This window comes from Malaya genurostris, chromosome 3 (genome assembly GCF_030247185.1).
Source record: "Malaya genurostris strain Urasoe2022 chromosome 3, Malgen_1.1, whole genome shotgun sequence".
Lineage (NCBI taxonomy): Eukaryota > Metazoa > Arthropoda > Insecta > Diptera > Culicidae > Malaya > Malaya genurostris.
In genome coordinates this window covers 171,177,155-171,197,451 of record NC_080572.1, presented here as the reverse complement: position 1 = coordinate 171,197,451, position 20,297 = coordinate 171,177,155, and the positions used below count along the sequence as shown (strand labels likewise).

Genomic DNA, 20,297 nt, shown 5'->3' with positions numbered 1-20,297 from the left:
GAAGAATGCGGCCAACATGAATATTCACCAACGCCATATGGAAGACTCTCATGAAATATTCAATTCACCGGCCGATCACCACATGAAGGCTGGATCTGCCAAAGTCAACCACTGCGACCCAAATATGACATTACTTAATGATGCAACCCTAGTTTTAAGTTAGTCGTAAATTTTAAATTAGTAAAAGCCCTTGGCATCTTAGAGCTTAAGCAGTGTGCCTTAAACATTATATTCTTGAATAAAAAATAAAAAAAAACTTCGGACGGTATCGTGTAAACGAAAATTTTTAAAACCAGCTTAGGGAAATGCTTAATATGTCTGCCTGTTTTGAATCTTTTATTTAAAATAATTGTTTTTCTCACCCTCAAACTTACATCTACTGATTTACCAAACGAAATTTTCCTGCATTTTTCTGTGTTTGACAGTAAATTTAAAAATATTCAAGCATTTCAAAGAGTACCCTTCATCGCTGGCGATATAGCATACGCTGATGCCATCCCCATGTCTTAGCTGCAAGCAAGGCAAACAGAGCGAAGAAGAAGAAGAAAGAGTACCCTCTTTAATACTTCTAATAAGAGATAGTGAGTAATCAGTCAAAAAATGGAGTCCAGTTATTTTAATAAATCTTTACTCTGTCTATAATCTTACATTGCTTATGAAGGATCATTTGTTTTAAACCCATCTCGAATAACCCAGGTGCAGTTAAAGCTCGCGGGTGTAAAATATCCCCAGCATTATGATTAATAATGCAATAAATTTACAACAATCAAACATTATATACATTGTTCCAGTCTATTTTACATAACAATTTTTTCATTCATCATATGCGCACGATACATTTCTATTACAGTTTCACAAAATAATAAGTTTTCGTATTAAAAGTAGTTATAGCGCAGATTTATTTTTCATCACCAACAATCTGCTCTATCAAGAATAAAATAAAACAAGGTTTTAATGGTTATTGACTAGGATAAACTAGGTCGTTGCTGGCGTGTTGATCGTGATCGTCGTATAATTCTAGATTAACTAAATTAAAACGAAAAAATCAATGCCTTAACGCAGTTTGTTGTTGGAGTACGTTCAACTAGATAGAGATGGAACATCGAGAGGGCCGCATACTACTGCCTCGTCACCCGTAGATAAATCATTGCTCGATGGACGTGGCATTAAAATATGAGTTCTGCATCAGATACAGCTTGTCGATGTGCGTAATGCTAGTCCCGGATATCAACCCATTAATGTTATTGTTATTGTGATTGACTAAAGTAGTACCGGTATTGGTGCTGGCACTGGTGTTACTATTACTGCTGCCGTTAAGGTTAGTTTGAAGGTCTAAGTTTTGTAGAGACATAGTGTCCGAAGTGCCTTCATCCAAATTGTCAAAGCTTTCGTCCAATGAAATATCACTGCTGCACATGCTAGCATCAGAGTTTTCAGGAAAATCTGGAATAAATTTGATCAATATTGTTCATTCACGTTGTTTCTGATCAGAAAACGTACCTGGTGAATATGGGAGGTTAGGATTAAGAGGCTGAGTGGACGATCCGTACGACCCATCAACGCCTAGGTAATGACCATGATCACTGCTAGGTGATTCCAATTTGATTGATTTTTCGTCCTTATCAGAGTTATTCTTATCATTATCACTATTATTGTTCTGTCCCGTTTTGTTTTTTCGAGAAATTTTCTTCATTTTCGCTCGCTGGTTTTGAAACCATACCTGTACAACCCGTACTGACAATCCGGTGTCTTTGGCCAATGCTTCTCTAACCTTTCGACATGGCTTTGGAGACACATCAAATGACGCCTTGAATTGACGTCTTTGAGCAGAGGTTAAAATTGTTCGAGGTCGTTTGGGCCCTCGACGCCCATCACGGGAACGTATTCCTTCTTCCAGCAGGTAATCATCCTCACCGTACGGGTGATGAGGGTTATGATGTGGATTAATTGTGTGCAAATTGTTGTATATGTCTTTCTCTAGGTCATGTTGACAGATGAGCTTGCCCGCCCGCAAAGAGAATGGTTCGCCCTTTTGTAGCGGTCTGTTGCAGGTAAAACAGAGAAAACAGTTCAGGTGATAGACTAGATTTTTTGCTCGCATCACCATTTCATTCGGCGCTATTCGTTCGCCACAGCCATAACATTCGCGGGACATGGTTTGGTGGTGGTGTTGTTGTTGCAGTTGAGGGAGACCGTAGATTCTGAAATTAGAAAATATGAACAATGTATGAGTAACCGGTTTGGTTTGCATGTCTGTCGGAAAGTTGGTAAACTACTGCGGCAAGTATATATTGATGATCACATTGAGAACATTCAACATGTAAAGTTGATTCCGACTTGATAAGCAGGGTGGTTTCTTATGGAATATGAACTTGACTTCCTAGGTGTAGGATTTTTAGAGATATTATCGTGTGCTTTGAAGTGAAACCGAAGTCACGAAGCAAAATTAGAAAAACACCCTTCGGTGATGTACCTTCAACAAACTTCCAAAGCTATGTTCTTCCAGTCTGCGTGCTTAGTAGCATGTGATTTGTATTGAATCGATTGTTCGATTCTGAGTAAACGGTAAGGTAATAGAACTAGGGATTATGAATCAAGCTGAAATCAATTCCATTAATAGGTACAGTTTTCCATAAACAGACTTATAAATTTCTTAATTGTTATCTATTTATGTTTATAATTATTTGCTTTACGTGTTTCATCAATAGTTTGTAATGTGAAAACGCCTTAGTTTTTTCTTGTGATTTCATCACGACAAAAATGTGGGCGAGGATGCGATAATTTCGGATCCGGATACATTAAAAAATGAATTCACCTCACAAATTTTATTGTTCCAGTCGGGAAACCATCTTTTAAAACTTACTTCGATGAAGATTGTTCGGAGAACCATCAGGTATCAAGAGTGTACCTGAACGAAAGGGAAATCAATTTCATTTTGATTGAGGAAAAAATATAACTTGTATTTCCTAGACATAAGAACTACGAGTCATTAGAATCGCAAATATACCTTATGATAAAAAAGAACCGGAATTTTATTAAAAAACGCAAAATTTCAATTTTTAATAAATTTCTTTATTATCATTTATAAATTTATTTATTATTCCTCCTGCGGCAATACATGCATGCCAACGCTTGATCCAATTTTCCATACAAGTTTTATAGGCCGCCGAAGGTATGGCCTTTAGTTCACACAGCGAATTCTCTTTTATGGTCTCAAAACGCGTTCCCCGCAAAGGCAATTTGAGTCTGGGGAAGAGGAAAAAGTCACACGGGGCCATATCTGGAGAGTACGGTGCTTGGTTGATGATATTGGTTGAGTTTTTGGCCAAAACTGCGACACAACCAACGCTGTGTTTTTGAATGAAATTCAGCTTTTTTGGCACCAGCCGAGAAGCGAACCGTTTCAAACCCAAAACATCAGTTAAAATGTGTTCGGCTGCTCCATAAGAGATGCCCAACAACACAGCAATCTCGCTAATCGGTACAGAACGATTTTGCAACACGATTTGCTTCACCGATTCAATGTTTTCTTCAGTAACAGATGTTGTTGGGCGGCCAGGGATCTCATCATGATCCAAGCTTGTACGACCACCTTTGAAGCGTTTATACCACTCGTATGCCTGTGTTTTTCCTAGACACGATTCACCAAAGGCCTTTTCTAACATTTTCAACGTTTCGGAACACTTAAATCCATTTGCAACACAAAATTTGATGCACGCACGTTGTTCTAAATTTTCATCCATTATAAAAATCGCCACACGAAAATTTTTCAACTTCTTTGTATAGACGCCAAACAAAAACTAATCGTACGATATGCGTTAAAATTTGACAGAATGTGTATAAAAGTTTTGCCAACGTTTAGAGAATAAAAGTTTACCGATTGGACAAGCGCGGGAATTTTAAAATGAAAATTCCGGTTCTTTTTTGATCATAAGATATGTGATGTGATTAGTTTTTAGTAAGGATTGGTTTATGCTGAAAATATCTACAAAATGTTTTTTAACAGTTGAAATATTTAAAAACAAGTTTTAAATTGAATTGCAGAAGAAAATTTATTATATTACAAAATGATCATAAAACTAACCGATTGAATTCACTCTAATATTTTTGTGAATTTCAAAAGACCATCTTATGAATATTTGAAGTGAAATATTAAAGCATATTGATTATCGTTATGTCTGAAAGCTATAATTTGTTATTTTGTCTGAGTGTATACATTGGCGGCTCAGCGACGCTGGGTAGTCCAGTGAAGAAAAAGTCCACGAAAATTAACTGACAACTGATGTACTATCAATCGGCGTTATCTCATATGAGGTGATTCCAACATGCAGTAATTGATTCTAAAAGAAAAATTGCGGCAAAACTCTTTTTCATTCAAAATAATTAAACTAGAGAACGTGTATCTTAATTTCTATGAAGCGTTTTGGTAAAACTGTGTTGTTGATTTTACAGTTTAGTTCAAATCTATCTTTTTACTATCTTTTTTTGCAAAGTGAGAAACTGCTATCATGAACAGTTTCTCTTATATAAATTGAAAGCAGTTCGAACCGTACGAAAAATATACTTATAATGTATATAATAGCAAAAAGACACATTTTTCATCTCAGCCCCAGCAGTAATCTCATTTTAGGTTTTGCAAGATGACATCACAAATGCACTTGTAATGAATAAAGTTCATGTTTGACGTGTACGAACACGTAAATAAACCACCGATAGCTGTCAAATGATGTTCGTTCAGTGAATTTGGTGTGGTTATCTCATGTAAGATGAAAATAGGTTTTTTTCTGACTTTCTGACATATCAGAGACTCGGATGACTCGTATCGCTAAGATGCCTAAGTTCGACTCCTCTGGTAGACGGTAAAAAGTTTAGATGCGAGTAGCCTTCTGCTTACTTAAATGACCCATGTCACGTCTCACTTTTCCGCACTTTATTCTTCATATCCTTGCTCTTCATTGACTACTATGGCTCTATAATTTCATATTCTTTCTCTACTTATAATCTCTAGTTAGTTTGATATCGTTAAAAACCGAAAAAAGTAAAAATTACTGACTGACCAGAAGTCATAAATAAAAAAGTAAAAAGATGAAAATAGGTGCGTTTAATTCGAGTTTTGGTGTCGCTATAACAGCAGTATTGCACAATTTTCGAACTATTTTTTCGGTGGTATTGGTTCTTAAAGGTTTTTTTCACAATTGATTGAAAGTCGAGTAATCGACAAAATAACATAGCGACTCTACTAATGAGATGACTTTTGGTACAATAGCCCTATATAATTTCATTTTTAACTGGGCCACTGATGGAAATAGATATAAAAACAAAATATCAGATATACTAACTTTAGGTTTCTAGCTATAATGCGTTGTACGAAAATCTTAAAACTGACCGCATTTAATCACTTCTAAAGCTGGAAATGGTACTCGACTTAATTTGAACTTTTAACCAACATTCAAAAATAATTCTTTTATCAACAAAATAAACTGCTATCGATTGAAAGAATAAACAATAAGCAAAATACAGTGTGTGAAGAAACCAGGGGAGGGGGAGGTGTTTCAAAATGCTATGAAAAATTTTGACAAGGGAGGAGGGAGGACGTTACATCACGGAAGTTTAATTTGGAGTACTAAAGTATGTGTTTTTATTCAAATTTCCGGCTCTAATGTGCGACATAGTTTTCGAAAACCTTGAGTTAAGGGAACGGTTATGCTATCTCTTACGAAATTAAATTTTCCTTCTACTACAATTATCCAATCCAATTATTACAATAATCCAATCAAAATATGTCTATTATAGTCATAGCGAAAATAATCGAAAATAACTTTGAATTTTAATCATATTGTTCAGTTCTATGCGTTCAATGCAAAATAGATTGGATTCAATGCTTGTAGCAGCTTTTAGAAGAAAGTAAGTTTTTATGTACGAAATTATCTTTGAAAACCCGATGATTCCATCATGTTACTAGTCTCCGGTTGAAATTCACATTGATTTCTCGGAGATAACCGAACCAATTTTATCAAACTTAGGTTCAAATTGCAGGTAGTCTGGGATAGTATAATAACTGCTATTGACCCAATTTAAATCCTAATAATTTAATTTTAACTCATATTCCAATAAATAGTTATTAAAAAAAAAAAAAAAAAAAAAAAAAAAAAAAAAAAAAACTGCTATTGCATTTTAAAAAAATTTGGCTACGGATTCCGAAGATTCCGATCTGCTAGAAATACCAATTTGATACTCAAAACCTGGTGTGTATACAGAGAGGGTCTTAGGGATTATGTCTTATTGACGAAAACGTTGCTTAAGATCAGAGTAATCATTAAATTAGGTAACTGTGACACTGAACGTAACTCATCCAAACCAAATATCTGCATGCAGTCAATAGTAATAGTTTTACTAACAGATTTTTTTCCATAATTTATGTGAATGAGCATTCGTATTTGTAGTATTTTTGAACATGTTTTGAAATTGACCACATAACGTATCGCTATACATTTTGACAATGAACGATAAACTTTAGAAAGCTTTACAATGTACAACTTGTTGAACGCTTCATTCATAAAATTTCCTTCAATACGTCCTTAGACAAGGTCGAAACATTGGAAAGTAAATAATTTATATTATAAGACTGAGACAGCCGCTTTTTCTGAAAAATTATTGTATCATTTGTTTAACCTTGGTTAGGTTAAAAACGGGGTTTAATAAATTATATAAAAGTCAGCACAATCATCATTATCAATCGAAAATAATCATAATTTCATTCCGAAACATCTGATAATCTAAACTAATCTCGTTTCGTTGACGACTAACCAATGTGTCATTGGTAACTTTGATTTTCACCAAACAAACATAACCTAACAAAGAAGGTTATATGTTTATAAATTGGGATACTTCTGGATTTTTTTGTGTGCCCATACAAATTTTCACAGTTATTTTACGTTTCGTCTTTGACTCATCAGTGCGTAGCAGCTTATGTTACACCGAATTGTAATGTCCAAACTGACTCCTCGGATGAAACAGATTTCGGCTACGCGCTGATGAGTCAAAGACGAAACATAAAATAACTGTGAAATGGGTATGTGCACCTTGCATAAATTTGGCAGTTACAAAATAAGCTTTTTCCCCTTCAAATTATCAAAATCTGTACGGTTAGATAGCCGAAATCTATTTCGTCTGTAGTATAATTGAAACCATAAAATGATTGAAGTATTATTATCACTCAAATGTTCGAAAACTCGAAGATTTTTCTAATGTATCATCGATTACGAGACAGCACATAGCTTGAGTAAATTTTACTCCAAACCTTGGTATTACATTCCTGTAGTGGAATTTAACCTTCTGTTTCAACAGATTTCGCAGCCGATTCAGAGTGTACACCACCCATACTCAAATTTTGTCATATTTTTACAGTTTACGAATTTAAGTAGCCGTAACTTAAAGCATGTCAGTTATTTTATAACATCACCGTTTCCTAAAAAATTACTGAACTTCTGAAGCAAATGATATCTTAATGGTAATAACCAAATCATTGATTGTACATTAATACATATTGATTTCAATTAATACATATTGCTAATATGTCGGAACTCGTTACATTTTATATTTATTTAATTCATGCGCGTATAGTAGTTTAAAAGTAGCGTATTTAAAACAAATGGCATGTTTTAAAATGATCAATCATTTCACTTATTCAAATATGACTATCAATTATTTGGTACCGATATCGTAATGGTAGGCGTTTGAAATGATTCTTGTTCTTAGCAGAATGTTTTTCTATTTAAATTAATATGCCCGCAAACTCGCACCGAAGGCGTGGCTGACGGTGAAAATTACGGTCCAAAAAAAAAACCCGTTCTCCCAACTTCCATTTCTCTCACTGTTCGGTATTCAACTTTTTTACGCTCCCCTCCTATCGCATCGCTAGGCGTGATGTGGTTTTCTTTCACGTTCTTTGGAATGGTGGCGATGTATCTCGACAATAAGGATAATCCATGCTGAGAAACTTTCCGTCTTTCGTTTTTGTGTAACATTTTCCATTGGCATTTTTTTTTTGCTACACAAAAGTTGATGTAAAGATTCACGGAGATTGGTTTTCACCAGAAAGTTAATGTAAACACGTCTTTGTTCCGCCAGAAACTTTTCGGTGTTCGGAACGGTCTGAGAATACGATGTGGATTTTCTTACGTAAAACATTAATTTCACGACGGATTAGTTAGCTTACCGGTAGTAATCATCTTTGCAGTACACTTTGGTGTGTTTTGTGAAGCAGGATTGATTCAGCTGGATGTGGCAGATGCAGCAAAGTAAGCATTGCTCGTGCCAGTACTGATCCGGAGAAATCCTCATAAAGTACCGGTCTTTGATTTTTTGGCCACATCCTTCGCAAATCTCTTGCGTTCTTTCGCTCTTGACTGTCCCGACAATATCTGTAAAAGGGTATGAATTCTTGTTAAAGAAGTACAGAACTATGCCATTATATTTTGTGTGAAGTAAATCAAAATAAAACGAATATTCAATAAACAATAGAGCCGAAGAAATCAAGTCATAAAATTATTGCACAATTTCATAGTATTGAGTATTGTTAAGAATGTGCGGTCACTATAAAAAAGAGTGTTCTAGAGAATAATTCATCTTTTGATCTTCTGATTTAATTTTTAGCCGTTCGGTAACGTATTTATACACAGAAAAAAATAATGAATTTTACATTTGACAGAATTCTACTAACGATACAATTCACAACTACTTAATTTTTCAAATGACGCAATATTCCACTCACATAGAATTTTATATGCTCCAAGTGTAATTTACACTCGGCTACCAAGTGCTGCTGTATGGATTTATATTTATCAATTATTCAATGAACAGATATGAGCTCTGCGGTTCAGTCGAGTAACCGATGTGCTTGTGACCTAATGTTTCTCGGTTCAAGTCGCGTTGCTGCTATCGATCTTTTATTTTTTATTTCATTCGAATTCAAGACATGTAATTTTCAAATCACACAATTTTATTTGTTCTTTAATATAAATTTGTATGAAATACGACGCTGCATTTATGTGCATCTTATACGATGTAAAATCACAAGATTTTTTCGAACTGTGTAATAATACGGTATTAGTATGTAATACAAGGAGGAATTGAACTGATTATATCAATGTTCCAATCAAGAATTCTTACATCATGTACAATTCAATGAAAATTAAAGCTAGAATCCTATCAACTTTTATCGACAAATGGTCATATTTTCTTTTTCGTGATAAGGAAAATTGAAGTGCTGAAAACAGTACCAATATTACGCCAATTTCGACATCCAACTTTTCCAATGTAACTGAAACATTCTCATTTCAAATATTTGAACTGAAAACACTCATTTCCTGTGACAAAGAGCTTTGGCCGCAAAAGAACACTGACTACCATCACGTTTAGGGCGTTGTTCCTCTCCATCACCTCCGCGGTTATCTCCTTCTATTTCAGTTTATCAGCTTGTCGTCGGTTGACAAACACCTTCAGCAGCATGGATGACTACCGTTCTACTCTTCGCACTGAAGTAAACTTGAATTTTAATCACTCCATCTCAGCAGCACTCGATGTACTAGCGAAATCTACCATCTCTAAGGAAAAAATAATCCTTGAACGAACATTCCAAACTTTAATCTAACTTCTCAAGTGTCGTTTCCTTCCAAATATTGAAAATCGGCTGTGTCGGGTTAGTTCTAGTGACAACCAGCAAGAGAACCTAGAGGAGGTGGAATCGATCCTGCTAAAACGATGCAATACCAAAGCGTTCATGGTTCAGACCGATAAACATATAGTTTGATTGCATTTGGAATTCACGATTATTGCAAGAAAGCGATTGAAGTATTTTTACTACTTCCTAGCATTAGATGGTTTTCCACTGATGTTCCTAGTGAGTAACAACCATCACCATTTCAGTGTTGTTGGTTACATCATTTACGTTCTCTTTGTAAATAATCGTGGGTAGAGTATCTATCAAAGATGAGCTGCGAATATTTTTGTTATCGATATCGATACGATGTGTTGGAGGGTTCAACACGCGCGGGAAAACAAACAGATGATATGCATGATAAGGTTCAGGGAAATTAATTATGATTTATGAGCGACATCGGTGGCAGTACGAGTTGAACGGCTTGACTACTGTTGAATGGTACGATGCTCATGAAATTTGGTAAAATTACATATGGAAGGGCTAGTGTTTTGGAATTCTCGTAATTCGTTTTGAATTTGAACATTAATATAAAATGTAGGGTCAACTAAAACGTTACGTTTATCAACCAGATTCACAACACTTGTAACTCCTTTTAAATTAAAAAAAAATATAAATATATTCGTGATAAAAAATCAACGGACACGAACCTAACAATTCCCGTTACAACCTTTCTCTTATAGAAAGGTTATGCATTCACTTTTAAAACCAACTTTTGAGTGTCATATACAATTTGAATCAGTTGTTGAGAATTCAAAATGTTTTGTTCCGGCGAACGACCGCAACTAGATTAAAGCCGGTATAAATAAACAACATTAAAATGTTTTGTGCACTCACTTTACTTGGCGATGACTGAACCGATTATCATTATAGTATTATGGATCCATACAAAAATTCTGAATTTTATTCGGATTAGACTTCTGGTGTCTGAGTTACAAGATAATGATGTTATAAACTTTCAAACTGTTATTTAGAGTAGCGATGCAAAAACGCAAAAATCTTCTAAATTGGGTTCAAACTTAATCCTATTTATGGGTCATACTAGCCATGAAATCTTAATTAAGCTTTACCGATCCACGCATTCCGATTCCGGAAGTACCAGAAATAATGGTCACATACTCTAAAATGAAACTCACGCATTTTTTCAGATGGCTGAACCGATTTTCACAAACTCAAATTTATATGAAAAATCTAGTGGTGTCTGGTGGAATCACAGATTGATGAATGCTTATATTTTCAAACCGTCGTTAAGATCGACGATGCAAAAACTTAAAAAAGGTTTTCAAGTGGTCTCAAAACAAATTCGATGCGTAGATTATGCCAGTTGATGGCCACACGTTGACTGTGACTATAACGGGCTCTGGATTCCGGTTCCAGAATTACCAGAAATTCTCACAGATAGCTTAACTGATCTGAGAACTACTTTTGTTTGTATTTTATGCTAGTTAATACCCAAACAAACGTTTTTGTTTTCTTTCAAGAGTCGGAGATAAGTGCTCTGAATAATACAGCAGTATTATATATGAAAATATAAGTGTCTTGAAAACGACATCATTACAGGGTCCGGCACTCGAAGTGTAACCAATTAAAAAGGCCATAAATTCAGTTTGGAAAATTACTTTTACTTAATTCAAAGTACAAAATGTGTAAAAATAATACAAAATTCAGAATCAATTCACTTTTGCTCGATATGACCACCTTTTGCCTTGACTATGGCCTTGAGACGGTCAAAAAATGAATCGCAAGCTGCCCGAATGTGATTTGCAGGTATTTTGGCCCACTCGCGGACAATAAGTTTTTTCAGCGCCTCGAGACTGGTGTATCTTTTAGTTCGGACTTTGCTCTCCAAAATGGCCCAAAGAGAATAATCCATTTGATTCGCATCTGGTGAATTCGAGAGCCATTGTGTGGACGTGATGATTTTCGAAACGTTGTTTTTCAGCCATTCTTGGTTCACTCGAACTTTGTGAGACGGTGCCGAGTCCTGCTGAAACGTCCATGGTCTGCCACCGAAATGTTTGTCTGCCCACGGCTTCAAAGCAACCTCCAGAATACTTTCCCGATAATATGTCGCATTTACCTTGACGCCAGGCTCGAAGGTCTGAAGTTGGTTACACTTCGAGTGCCGGACCCTGTATAACGCTAGGTGAATTAAAACAGGTTTTTGTTTTATACTCAACTGAGAACATTGTATACCATGAAATGTAGACCTAGAAAGGATACAGGACTGAAACCTACACGGATAAAAATCCATTGCCAGTACCATGATAAAAAATCATGAAATCATGATACATGCTTCTCATGGAATTTCATGAGCAAAATGATATCATGAAAATTCTCAGTCATGTTACTAATGAAATCATAAATAATAAGGCATGATATCATGAGAATACATGTTTCAATATTTCATGATTCTTAAGCATGGTATCGGCAAGGGATTTATATCCTTGTACATCCTTGAACTATTCAGGATGTGGTAAAACACAACCCGAATAAACAATATTCCCTAAATGTTCAGACTTCTCAAAACAAGTGTGATTCAAATTCAAGTTCGTCATCTATATAATTTTTCATTATACTTCCTGCTGATTTTTGTTGTTTTTCGTCGCTTGGTTCTAAAAGAGATACAAACATCTTTTATCAAATATTATACATACTTATATTTGCATATAGAGTAACCGGTTCAGATATACTTTGATATTGGATTCGTTGGTCACCCACCTTGCAATTGTGTCACTCGTCTTGGACTACAAAACTTTAGAGCCCTTTCTCTCATGTTATTAACATTTACTACCCCGTCTGTTTATTAATACATTTATGATAATCTCAGAGTCGCAAGAAATATCTTATCTCTGTTAGGAATAGTATTCACATCCACCTCCTGGAAAATATCATTAGATTTCCACCTCTTCAGCGAAAGAGTTCCAAGTTTCTGTTGCAAGTTTGGTGAAAGACCATCCAACTAATCAAAAGTTCGGATAAAAGGAACTGAGCTAAGCAGCCCGTTTTAAGTAATTATTCACGCTTGAAAGTTCGCGTGACGCAACTGAACGAACTTCTAAGTTACTTCTTGAGTACATTGTTCGGTTTCTATGTAGCGAGAAAATTCACACGGAACTTGTTCTGTACTTCCCAGTTGATAACAAGAATCACGTGTTCACGCGGAACTTGTTCTGTACTTCCCAGTTGTCGAATGTTTCGCGTGTACTTTAAGCAGCAAGAAAGTGGATATTTTCAGTAAATGTGGAACTTTTGGTTGCTTGGGCGCTAAGTTGATTCGGAGTTAGTTTTCATCATTCCCGGATTGGCAATTCAATGCATAGGGCACTGGTTTTTCAAATCAGTTGTCGTATGTTCGAGCCCCGACCTGGAAGGATTCGTAGTGTCAGTAGAATCGTAGCACCAGCCATGCAATGGTTCTGTACACTGTGAATCGGTTGCGAAGTCTATTGAAACAGAAGGTCAAATTCCACTACAGGAAAGTAATGCCAAGGCTTTTTCAACAGTTTTTTTTTCATTTTTTTAAATGTTACTGCGGTTTTAGCTATATTAGTCGATCGCCAAACGCCCTATATCTTAATATTCAGGAAAATGAGCTATCTTGATATTCGGTGTAATATGTTTAATCATAAAACTATGGTTCTTTCCAATTAAGAATTCCGTTACTATCGAGCAAAAGCTGTAGGATGACGGAGGTATTTTGACCACTCTAATATATTTTGGTCTGGCCTGCATATTTTTAGATGTAATTAAAATAAAGTACATCGTGTCTTAGAGTTTAATAGACTATTCTATTCATTACCATATTAGGTATGAATATGTATATCATTTTAATTACAACCAAAAATATTAATATGTTAGAGTGGCGAAAATATCTCCGTTATCCATCCAAATACGTTGTATCGTTGGTCTAACCAACGTCCCATTAATTGTTCAACGGGAGGCCAACACGGGACCTTCGTTTGCTGACTTTGAAACAGACCGTTGAACCGAGTGCCATTTTTTCGTTCAACAAACCCGGCAGACAGAGGTCTATTGTTGAACCATTTTTAATGTGAAGAGTTGGACTAGTTCTACTGAAGAATTTCCGAAGTTTTTTCCACTTATTTTTTTTTAAATTAGCACTACATACCTGTACAATGCTTCCACTTCACGTAAAATAACAACAAGTTTTCTTTCTATATTCTTCCCAAGAAGTGCTCTTATCACCATTTTTGATATAATAAGTATTCATATGGTTCACAGTTATGCTGAACCCTGAAAACATACACAGTATGTATGCACAGGGGCGTTGTAAGCTCCATTGGGAGTATACTGAACTCCACACATGAACAATGTTTGGGTGTGGAATCCAACAGCCAACTTACCACCAACACATTTTCAATTCTCACCTGAGTGAAATCAGTTACACCGCTTCTGTGTATGCACATTACCTTAAAAGATATTGATGATCTTAATTTTAAATAATGCCAATCATCATCAAATTTATTACTATCATCTTTGATCGGTTCTTTTATTATCATTTTAAATTAGCGAAATTGCCAAAAAATGTGTGTGTAAAAACATACCGCGTGGAATATACAGTGTAAATGGTGAACCTAAATCTATCAATGCTCAGGAAAATGCAGTGTGGATGATATTTATACAATAGTTTCATTATCCTTTAAATGATTGCGGTGTACATCACTTAGTGATTAACAAAATAATCACATCAGGCATTAAGGATCAAGAGTAAACCAAGTTAACTTGTGTTGGTAATTTATGTATTACGTACATTTTATTTGGTACGTATACCATAGATCTGTGTATTCATATATGCAGTGCACCGAGTTTATCAAAGTGGATTGCACAATTGAGATTCGAACAATCTTTTTTCACAATAATTTATTCCCAAATGAATGTTAAGCCTTACATCTCGGATGAAATATCAGTTTTGATCAATTTTTCACCAACGTTTGATGGAAAATTGCTTACATTTTATGAATGTAGATTTAATTCCCTAAAAAGTTAGCAACACTGCTTCAATGCATTTGTATTAGATTGCGCTACACAAAATAAACAAAACTAAATATTTTCTGTTACAAAAGCAGTTTGCCGGAAAAATAAATAGTTTTACGACGACATTCCATATCCATTGCTTTTCGCGTGTTAAATTTACGGTTCCTTTTTTGCCGGATTACTAATAGAAGGTACGTAAATCTTTATATCGCAATAATTTCTGCAAGAGGAAATCCATATAGGAATGTGTTTGTTGCTAATAAAATGTGTCAGTGGGAGTAAGCTGATACTGAAATAATTTTTTTCGAGCAGTTTTAAGGAAAACGAAAGAGTTTTAAACTAAGATTTTCGCTGTTCTTGAATTGCAATTTTAAGCAGTATGAACCGATTGGTTTATTTTTCAACCATATGGAAAATTTAATGAGCAAAATCTGGAAAAGAAGCGCCGGAATTTGTTTTTACGCACACATTGTTGGCATTACTCATACGCTTGCAAAGAGTCTTGCTTCTTAAGTGTCCGAAACTGGTCAGTATACTGCATATTCGAAATTGACTCAATAGAACTTCAATTATTCAACCAAATTACATTTTCAATTTCAATAAGTAAAATAGTACGTAATAATAAAGTAATAAAAACATTCTCACTACTATTCAACATAAAATTTTATATAAACTTCGGCGCGTTATCTTGGGCCAGAGATTCCTTTAGCTACACTACAAAAAAGATGCCGTCGGCTCGAATTCAAAGTATTCGTAATTATCTCTGAATGTTTAAATATCCATTCATCAGCATAATTTTAACAATCCAATATGCTGATGAGCGTGGTACACTTGTTGTGCAGCAGTAATGAATAAACTTCGGCTTAACTTTTTAGATACAGTTTTCACTACCCAGAGAACCACAAATCGCATAAGGTTGCAAGAATTAGATCGCTCAAAACACTTTTCATAATCACTATCGTATAATCATATGACTGAAGTTCATATTTTCCCCTATATGATGTTATCGCACAATTCCGACTTTACTGGCTGAATATTTAAAATATTTGGTCGCATTCTAATACGAAGCGTTTTACTGAAAATTCAAAAACACTTGTTTGAAAAATTATCAGTATCATGGAGTATTTATGTAAACAACAAACTTGTACGTGAAATGATACGAAGTTCCTCGTAATAAGGAATTCTATAAACCTTCTCTTCTACGATATACTGTGAATACATATGTGTGAATGTGAATGATAGTTTACATCATGAAACGTAATGAGTTATTTCGCACTGTAAGATCTTACATATGCTCAGATATGCGATGTGACTCAGTCATCTCTAAGATAAAAGAAGAATGTATTCGTCTGGAATTGGGCTTAACAACTGGAAACGATCCACAAGTTTCTGGTTCGAGCCTGGATTCCTTAAAAACTCGTCATTATTTTTGCGTATTAATAGGATGTATGGTTAGAATCGCATAGATTCTTGAATAAACTCTCAATAAATATACTTACGATCGCATACATTTCAAAAGAAAATCACTGAAACTGTTAAACTGAATCACAATAAATGCTTTACTACATCGCATCTAGGTTTTGATTATCCGAAATTGCATGTATATCGCCTCCACTTTTGAACGCATAGGCCTCATTTGCAGTATGCTCTGCGATTTGATTATAACAGATCGGCTGAAAAGTTCGTATCGTTTCTATGAGAGGGCACCACTAGAATTAAATCCATACCATTCTCAGTTAGTACCAACCTTCAAAAGATACATGTATGAATTTGACAGCTGTCTGATTATTAGTTTGTGAGATATTGCATTTTGAGTGAAGCTACTTTTGTTATTGTGAAAAAAATGGAAAAAAAGGAATTTCGTGTGTTGATGAAACACTACTTTTTGATGAAAAAAAGTGTCGCCGTTGCCAAAAAATGGCTTGATGAGTGTTATCCAGACTCTGCACCGGGCGAAGCAACAATTCGTAAGTGGTTTGCAAAATTTCGTACTGGTCATATGAACACCGAAGACGATGAACGCAGTGGACGTCCAAAAGAGGCTGTTACTGATGAAAACGTGAAAAAAATCCACAAAATGATTTTCAATGACCGTAAAGTGAAGTTGATCGAGATAGCTGACACCCTAAAGATATCAAAGGAACGTGTTGGACATATTATTAACGAATATTTGGATATAAGAAAGCTTTGTGCAAAATGGGTGCCGCGTGAGCTCACAATCGATCAAAAACAACAACGAATTTATAATTCTGAGCAGTGTTTGGAGCTGTTATATCGAAATAAAACCATTTTTTTTTGTCGATATATAACAATGGACGAAACATGGCTCCATCACTTCCCTTCGGAGTCCAATCGACAGTCAGCTGAGTGGACTGCATGCGATGAACCGAACCCAAAGCGTGGAAAGACTCAACAATCGGCCGGTAAGGTTATGGCGTCTGTATTTTGGGATTCGCATGGTATAATTTTCATCGACTACCTTGAAAAAGAGAAAAACCATCAACAGTGACTATTATATAGCGTTATTAGAGCGTTTGAAGGACGAAATTTCAAAAAAACGGCCTCATTTGAAAAAGAAAAAAGTTTTGTTTCATCAAGACAATGCACCGTGTCACAAGTCGATGAAAACCATGCTGAAATTGAACGAATTGGGCTTCGAATTGCTCCTTCATCCACCGTATTCTCCAGATTTGGCCCCCAGTGACTTTTCCCTGTTCTCAGACCTCAAGAGGATGCTCACTGGTAAAAAATTTAGAAGCAATGAAGAGGTAATCGCTTATGTAAAAATCGCTTATGGAAACTTATGTATTTGGCTTTCGTAAAATAATAAAATTTCGAAAAGAAATTAAACGGAAGTATTGGAATTTGCTCCATTTTAGAAATGCATATTTCACAAAGTCGTAAACAACACGTTACATTATGAAATGTTACAAAGTACACACTTTTTTTTTTTTTTCGATTATAGAGGTTCTAACCTTGAGGTCATTCACCTCTTCGGGCCAGAAAAACCTTCTGACCCTATGTGCGGGGTTGGGAATCGAACCCAGGTGGGCTGCGTGAAAGGCATTGACTTACCCATCACGCTATACCCGTCCCCTAAAGTACACACTCTTTTCGAATTGAAATTAACAGAAATCCGAAGAATGTGAAGTAATTTCTTTTGAGTTTTATTGAACGCGAGAATAAATGCAATTTGTAATGTCGATTAAATATATGTTCTGATCAATTCAGACTACTGAGTTAAATCACTTGAATAAAAATCTTTATTATTTATATTTTAGTCTTTCATCCTTTCTTCGTGGATGTAATACATCCAGTATATAGGTTTTATACAGGTACAGCAGAACTATCAAACATTCATAACTCATGTATATAATATTCAATTTGAACAGGAAGGTTTTGTGTGTATAACTATGCGTTGAATACTCAATTCTAGGAAGCGTTGCTTGAAAATTACGCACAAGGAACTCATTTGTAGTGTTTTTGTCTACATACGGAAATAGCACCAATGCATTAAACTATTAATAGTTAGTTGGTTAATAGGTCATAGCCTTCAATCAACTATTGATTTGTTTGCACATTATTAAAGCCGATGTTAATTTAGCCTTTTTTCATTACCTGTCCGTTCGCAACCGTCAATTGAACTATCCCGCAAACTAGTATCCGCTGTTTGACCCTGTGTTATTCCAGTGTTGAGGTTTAAGTTATGATAAAATTCCAACATGTTTGGGAACTTATATTTTGTTTTTTTTCTTCTGCCTGGAACACTAACAAAACACTTTGAATTGTTACATTCACCGTTAGCACATATTTTTCCTGTTGTGGGTTTGTTTACAGAAGAAGCACTTTAATCCTTGTTGTTTATTTTTGTTGACAAGTACGAGATTTTTGCCAAACCACCGATTATGCGTGCGCGATCCATATGATGCGTACCAAACACGTCCGAACGCCGCGAAAGGCAAAACACATGTGGGCTATCCGCAGGCGAAATGCTGACTATGCGACTGATCAGCAGATAAAGAATAAAAGAAAAATAAAACATAGAGAATGAATATGTGGAAACGGAGAGTGTCAACAGTCATTGCAGAAGGGAAAGAGGAAGGCCTTGCCGACATCTGCAACGATTCCCTGCCACGTTTTACAGATCGGCCAATATTTACTAGACGAAGCGGGGAAACTGAGTGAAGGGGTAGAATACAGTCACAAATACAAAAAGCGCAACCTGTTACAACAGTGGTGCATCAAAAACCGGGTGTCGCGAGTGTAGCGCTCGATACCAATTCCAAACATTCGTCGTTCCGACGGACACAGGAAGAGACGAAATGATTTAACCATACCATCACCTAACTGACAGAAGTTCGAGAGAATGGGCGCAATGGATTTGAGAGAAGTGTTATGAAAATCGATAAGACTTATACCACGCCACTTCAACACATACCAGCATTTGTTATGTTGTATGATGCAAGTCAACTCAGCATCACGCATGCACCAACGATTAACAAGCTAGCGCCGAGAGGGAAGGAAACGCTTCACTGAAAGAAGACAACGGTAACAAACTGCACGGCCCCGCCTACTTTGTTTGAATCCACAACAATGATTTGAGTATAGTGGGGAAACAGAATCCTGCATGCACTAATACAAGTATAACGACTGAAAACATCGAAAACGGAAAGTCTCATGTACCGCGAAGACATCATTGCACCTCAATTTTGATCTGATTCGTATCGTATGATCATTGTTCATTTGCTATCCTTTTGATGTGTCAACTTTAAATTTATACTAACTAGACCAGATGTGATGTATATCAAGTATTTTCAATTACATTCAGATTTAGCTTCAATCATTTTATTGACACGATTATAAAACTTAGTTCTTGGTTTTACTTAGTTCAATATGTGAAAGCTATATCTACATGTAGTCGTAGTTATATTCTGTTACTACAAGTAATATTCAGGTTTTCCGTTTTTACTACAACATGCTGCGGAATCATACAGTTGCGATGAGATTGGCGCGCTGGGCGCTTCTCCAGTAACTCGACGAAAGAACTTCTTGTGCAACATGGAAGATATGAGCATAATTTTTAATTGAACAGTGGTAGACAATTTGAACACCATCTCCAATACGCAGATAGAACTTCTGAACTCCATTTGATCATCCGTTACTATTGCTGTGCAGCATTACCTAGCAAATGTCTCATCTTTTTCGTTGCAACGATATGGCATTAACGTTAACTTTTGAATAAAATCTGTGAATTAAGTTTTGCAGTAGAAAGATTTTAAGAGACAATTTATCAAGAATTTAATGTTTTTTGGGCTGAAGCAATATTGACAACATTAGCAATGTTTTATATCTCGGTTGATTTTTCATTAAGGCGTATAAGCAAGTGACAGTTTCTCTTTGTTTACTTTCTCTTCTATAAATTACCAAACGGTTTCCACGTTTATCACTCAACTCTTTGCATAAAATGATTTTCGAAACTTTCAACTTTCAAACAGAGTAGTGAAATCAAAGAAAATCTTTTTCATCCCATCACAATAATCGAAAGAGAGAGTGATTGAAGAGAAACTGTCACTTGCTTATA

At 35.5% G+C, this 20,297-nt stretch overlaps 1 protein-coding gene across 2 annotated transcripts; it reads right to left on the bottom strand.

Annotated features, from left to right (window-relative positions):
• Positions 1 to 598: 598 nt before the first annotated feature.
• LOC131435661 (LIM/homeobox protein lim-6) lies at positions 599 to 18,882 on the bottom strand. Of its 2 annotated transcripts, XM_058603784.1 has the most exons (5): positions 18,335 to 18,882; positions 8,219 to 8,423; positions 1,501 to 2,201; positions 1,273 to 1,443; positions 599 to 1,214 (listed from the first exon to the last, which is right to left on the bottom strand). In XM_058603784.1, the coding sequence occupies exons 1-5, from the start codon at positions 18,438 to 18,440 to the stop codon at positions 1,186 to 1,188; spliced, it is 1,212 nt and encodes a 403-aa protein (XP_058459767.1). In that variant the 5' UTR covers positions 18,441 to 18,882; the 3' UTR covers positions 599 to 1,185. The 2 variants fall into 2 exon arrangements, with proteins under 2 accessions (XP_058459767.1, XP_058459766.1); XM_058603783.1 differs by having other exon boundaries at positions 600 to 1,443; positions 18,335 to 18,880.
• Between the last annotated feature and the right edge of the window lie 1,415 nt (positions 18,883 to 20,297).

Excerpts from the sequence above, each read along its gene's own strand:
- LOC131435661 (XM_058603783.1), bottom strand. The coding sequence starts at position 18,440 with ATGTTGGAATTTTATCATAACTTAAACCTCAACACTGGAATAACACAG. Across the intron at positions 8,424-18,334 it reads TGACGGTTGCGAACGGACAG|ATATTGTCGGGACAGTCAAG; the intron begins GTAATGAAAAAA and ends ACCCTTTTACAG. Across the intron at positions 1,444-1,500 it reads TAACCTCCCATATTCACCAG|ATTTTCCTGAAAACTCTGAT; the intron begins GTACGTTTTCTG and ends AATTTATTCCAG.